Below are 5,876 nucleotides of genomic sequence, written 5' to 3' on the forward strand. Positions count from 1 at the left end.
GTAGGACTAACATGCTGGAGGACGGCAGTTGAGCTTCCAGGTAGACCATGTGCTTTCTCAAAAGGAATCAAAGAGACTGAGTTCTTCTTCTCTTACTATTTATGAGCCAATGTTTCTTGTCCCATGTAAGCCCCAAGGATGCCAGGGACAGTGGCATGGGAGGTGTCTAACTTGTACCAATATTATAGAATTAAATTCTCCAAAGAAAACCCACTTGGAAAGCAAAACTATCCCCTGGAAGGAAACCCAAGTATCTTATTGATGTGAGGAAACTGGAGGTGGGGGTAAATAAATAGGCAAATGGAAGGAAAAAATAGAAAAATTTAAAAATTAAAAAGTAGGGTTTATTGACTTTTCATGCACGTTCAGTTAGAGGGCAGAAAGACAGCTTGTGGTCTTTCTCTGAAGGCTGTGATGTTACTCTTGTGGTCTGGTGACATTTTAGACTGGCAGCCATCTTGCAATGTCCCCTCTTGTCATCCAGAAGGCAAGATCTGGCAGCTCTCTTTCCATCTTGGCAACTGGGCCCCTCCTTCCAGCTTCATCTTTTCCATTGCCGTTTTTACCTTCTACAGGTTGATTTACACATATATTTTTTGTTTTGTTTTGTTTTTTTGTTAAACCACATGCTTCTTTTTTCTGGGCTCTGGCCAGATCTCGGGGGGGGGGGGGGAGGTTGTTGGCAGTGTCGACAGAACTGGGAAGGGTTTGCAAGGAAGTCTGTAGAGCTTCCTGCCTCCCTTAGATTTGCCCACATGTGACTGTCTCAGAGGTGTTTGCGAGAATGAGCTTGGAACTGCTGCAGTTGGTTTGTTTGTTTATATCTTCCGAATCCCTCCCCAGAAAGCCCAAGAGTTTGTAGGTGAAACAAAACTCGAAGAAAAGACCAGAATCATCTTTTCTCCTAAGTCGTAAGAGGAGGCCAGCAAATGTATTTAAGGGGCACGGAGTTCTCAAACTCCACCCCCTCCAATTCCTAGTAGGAAGTTCTCAAAGGTTCAGCACCGAGAACCCATCCCTCCTCCTGCCCTCTTCTTCCCTCCTGTTCTCTTGGCGAGGCTGGTGAGCCAGAGCTATGAAGGAAGAGGGCAGAGGAGAGCTAATGATGCTGAAGCCAGCCTTCTGCCCTCCAGGGTGACAGTGACTGCTGGGCCCTCAGAGTGTCGCCTGGAGGTTGGGGTCCAGGATAGTCTCTCGATCTGGTGACTCAATGTAGTTGGCAGCTTCTTGAAGTTTCAGCAGCATGGCCATCTAAAAAGAGGCAGACATGGGTGAATGCAAGAGGGGGAGTGCTAGGTCCTGCCTATAGGGAAACCCAACCCAACCCAACCAGCCAAACCCTATAATCCTGTATCATAGGTCTGATCCTTGGTGTGTCTAAGAACATGGAGTTTAGAGATGGTTCATAAAGAAGTGACAACTGCTTCAATCCTGATTGTAACCCATGCACACGAACCATCCCCTGGGATACCTTTGTTATAAGAGCTGTCATGGGTGCAGAGGATACCAAAGAACAATACTTCCCATGTTTCAAGATGCAGTCCAGGGAGTGGTAGAGGTCGATACCTACCAGCTTATACCGGGAGTACTGAGAGAAGTGCTGTAATTGGCCCTGGACTCTTGGAATTCCCTTGCAGTAGATTATACCCCAACAGCTAGGTTCTGTGCTATCCCCAGACACTGTGTCAAGTCTACCACCACCTCAGCGTACTCCTCTGTCCCTCCCTTTTATAGTTCAAGCTTCGGCTAAGTGAGCCTGGTTGGTGCTACTCACACAACGGGCGGGCTCTTCTGTTTATGTTATTCATCAGTCTTCCAACCAAAAAGTGTCTTGACATAGAGAACAGCCGTTTTCAACAAAGTCAACATTTAAGTAAAACTATATGATGACTCCATTGGAATTATTCCCTACTGGAAAGGTGCAATGGCAAGATCAACTGATTTGTTTTGTTTTGTTTTGTTTTTGATTTTTCGAGACAGGGTTTCTCTGTATAGCCCTGGCTGTCCTGGAACTCACTCTGTAGACCAGGCTGGCCTCGAACTCAGAAATCCGCCTGCCTCTGCCTCCCAAGTGCTGGGATTAAAGGCGTGCGCCATCACGCCCAGCTTAAGATCAACTGATTTGTGTATGTTAAGTTTCATTGCATTCTGCTAACTTACCCTTTAACGTGGTTTTAGTAACGAACATTCCCACAGTGAAGAAGGAAAGTCTGTGCTTCAGACACTCTATTACCAATGTAAAGGGGCAGTTCCTTGACTTAATTTGCATTTCCTCATTGTTAGACAGGTTGGGGATCTTATGTCCTTATGTCACCTGTATCTCCTCTAATCAAATGTCTCTTGTAGCTCTCACTCGGTCTTTGGTTTATAAGCTGTTTTTTTCTTCGTGTAATTTACATTTATTTTTTAGTGTGTGTGTGTGTGTGTGTGTGTGTGTGTGTGTGAGATGCAGGTGAATGTGGCTGTGCACGAGCCATGTCATACAAGTGGAGGTCAATGGACAACTTTTGGGAGTCATTTCTCTCCTGAAACAGGATGTCAGCTTTGTGTGACAAATTCTTTTACCTGTTGAGCCATTTTGCTAGCCCTGAGGGCGTCTTTTCACTTTACATATTGAAGATGCTAATTCTTTTGGCTAGATCCATTGAAGTACCTCCCCCTAGCTTACATTTAACAGACTCCATGCAGCTGATGAACTCTCAGCTGAATATCAGGGGCGGCAGAAGGGAAAGTGCTACAGCCCTTACTGTGCTATTTCCTTGGTTGATGAGAGTTTCTACGTTTTTAATTTTTATTATTTTTAATTGTGTGTGTCTGCATGTAGGTATGACCATGTGAACACAGTGCCCGCACAGGTCAGCTGTGTCAGATCCCCGAGGAGCTGGAGTCCTAAGCTTAGATGTGTGATGAAAACTGAATCTGTGTTCTCTGCAAGAGCAGCAAATGCTTGCTTGTAAGAGCCGAGCCACCTCTCCAGGCCTTCTTTGGTCTATTTTCTTATACAGACTGCCTGAAACTTGGGTCTTGGCTAGAATATATTTTCCCAAATGTGTTATTTGGCTTCAGCTAGGATGCAGGCATGAGGTCAACCCAAGAATCCTGATGCTCAGAGTTCCTCGCTGGCCTCATTCTGGTCCTGGCTTTGCTGAAACCCTTCAATGCCTGAGCCCCATCAGCACATTCCAAGAGTAGATGAACTCAGTTCTGTAATCCTCTGTGACTCTTTTTTAGAGGACTCACCAGGGGATCTGAGTCGAGGGAGTTTGGAGTGCTGTCTTTGACTGTCCTGTCCTCCGGGGGTGAGGCAGTGCTGTGGGGGCCCACAGAAGGCGGGGGCAGGTGGTAGAGCTTTGATTGGTCTTGTTGGGCCGACGGCCAGGGAAGAGTGTCTCGGACCCATTCCACCGGGTCTTCCCAAGCTGCTTTCTGTCCATGAACCTGGAGAGGAAAAAACTTGAACTATGAGAGGGGCAACAGAATGGAAGCTTACTATGTAGTCTCGCTGTGTTTCATAAAAAATATGGTCCCTGGAAATACATCCTTCCTTAAACAGAAAGACTTGAGGTTTGCATCTATGTAGTTGAACTTCCCACAAAAGAAAACAAGTTGGTATAAACTTCCAGAAAAATTAAGAATAAAATCTCATATTGTCTTAAAAGTTTGTTTAGAGGTAGGGTTTCTAAAAACAAACAAACAAACAACATTATCACTATGTGGTCCTGGCTGTTGTGGTGCTTGCTATGTAATGTAGTCCAGGCTGGCCTCAAACTCATAGCTTCCGGAGAGTATAGACATGTGCTACATACCTACTTAAACCTTAAAAATTGATAATTTTTTTGCACTAGATAGTGCAGGCTGGCCTCAAATCTGTGATGATCACACCTTGTCCATTTATTCACATGCTAGAATTAAAGGCATGTGACACACCATGGCCTAAATTAACTAACAAAGTATTTAGTTAGTTAGTTAGGATCTGGGAATTGAGACTAGGGACTTAAGTCTAGTAGACAAGTGATCTGCCACTGAGCTGTATCTCCAGTCCTATATTTACTTATTTTATTTTATTTTATTTTATTTTTATTTTTTATTTTTTTGGTTTTTTGAGACAGGGTTTCTCTGTATAGCCCTGGCTGTCCTGGAGCTCACTTTGTAGACCAGGCTGGCCTCGAACTCAGAAATCCGCCTGCCTCTGCCTCCCAAGTGCTGGGATTAAAGGCGTGCGCCACCACGCCCGGCTCTTATTTTATTTTAAAATAAAAATTGCACCAATGACAGGTGATACAAAAGGATAGGATACAGGCAAAGGAAACATGGATTTTGAGAGAGAGTATAAAGCTATGCTTTTTCCCAATTTCAACTCTGCCATAGCTGCTGCTGCTGGTGGTTTTTGTCCATGTGGTGGATAAATGAGTAAAGACTTTAGTCCATGGTAAAAGTGGAAAGCCCTGGGTGATGCTGCATGGCTTCGGCACAGCCATCCTGACCGTACAGAGGCTTACTGGGATGTGCAGACTGCGAGACTGGGCAAGTGTTCAAGTGGCTCCTTAATCTAGCTATGCAATGTTATATTTGTGAGTCTCTGGAAAAAAAGCAATTAAAATAATATAGAATCATATATATTTATAAAGCACAGCACATTTAAAACACGTATCAGTTGTAGAATGGTCAAATCAGTCTAATGACCTCCTATTTTTTGGGAGAACACTTTATATATTTTCTTTTAAAGTATATGGTAATTGATCTTAGTGGCCGAGTCTCTTGAACTTATTCCCTCTGTCTGGATGAGCCTCTGTATCCTCTGGCTGACATGGACCCCACCTACTTCTCTACTCTTCTCTGCCTCTGTGGGTTTGGCTTTGGTAAGCTCCATATGTAAGTGAGAACGTGCATCAAACATGCATTAGTTTATGTTTTTATCCCTGGCTTATTTCATGTAACATAATGCTCCGTACGTTCATCTGTCCACACTGCGTTGTATATACATGCATACATCTTCATTGTCCATTCACCCATGATGGGTGCCTTACACTACAACTATGTACAAATTTTATGACCCTGTAATTATACTTTCCAGGGAGAGTAATATTTCAATTTAGTCATATATAATATCTATTTGGGGGGGGGGTTATTTCAAGACAGGGTTTCTCTGTGCACTAGAGCCCTGGCTTTCCTGGACTCACTCTGTAGACCAGGCTGGTCTCAAACTCAGAGATCCAACTGCCTCTGCCTCCCAAGTGCTGGGTTTAAAGGCATGCACCACTGCTGCCCGGCTAGATATTATCTTTTAAATTGGAAATCTACTAATTATACTGCAAAATTTTCTTAACAATACTACAAAATTTATAAATAAAATAATGACTCATAGTATTTGCTAGAAAACACCTTTAGAAATTTAATATATCATCATAAAGATCTATCTCAATAAAATTTATTTTATGTGTGATACATCGCTGAGAACTACCAGTCATTGAATCACAGGATGTTAGTGTTAGAATGGATGTCAGTAGTCATCATGAGATCAAATTTACCTAATTTCACAATAGGCTCTAAATAGCTATTTCTCAGACAAGACATGAAAAAAAAAGTCACTTCAGTATACTCAAGATCACTAATCACTACCAATCAAAACCAAGGTTAGTTAAGAGCTCAACCCAGTAAGAATGGTGGGTGCTGCCTCAAAGACTGCAGACCACCCATGTGGGGCAAATAGAAGCCTTGTACACTACTGGTGGGAACATAAATTAGTATCTCCACGATGGAAAACAGTATGATAACCCCTCAAAAAATTTAAAATAGAATGTCTTAGTTAGAGTTTTACTGCTGTGAACGGACACCATGACCAAGGCAAGTCTTATAAAAACAACATTTAATTGGGG

The 5,876-nt window shown here is 43.0% G+C and overlaps 1 protein-coding gene across 4 annotated transcripts in view; it reads right to left on the minus strand.

Annotated features, from left to right (window-relative positions):
• Positions 1–322: 322 nt before the first annotated feature.
• Nav1 (neuron navigator 1) overlaps positions 323–5,876 on the minus strand; it is a 249,457-nt gene continuing 243,903 nt past the window's right edge. For all 4 annotated transcript variants that reach the window (XM_029481039.1, XM_029480839.1, XM_029481345.1 and 1 more), the window contains 2 exons: positions 3,241–3,438; positions 323–1,251 (listed from right to left, as the gene is read on the minus strand). In XM_029481039.1, the coding sequence (XP_029336899.1) occupies positions 1,156–1,251; positions 3,241–3,438 (294 nt within the window). In that variant the 3' untranslated portion in view covers positions 323–1,155. The remainder of the gene's footprint in view (positions 1,252–3,240; positions 3,439–5,876) is intronic.

The sequence above is a fragment of the Mus caroli genome, chromosome 1 (genome assembly GCF_900094665.2).
Source record: "Mus caroli chromosome 1, CAROLI_EIJ_v1.1, whole genome shotgun sequence".
NCBI classification, from domain to species: domain Eukaryota; kingdom Metazoa; phylum Chordata; class Mammalia; order Rodentia; family Muridae; genus Mus; species Mus caroli.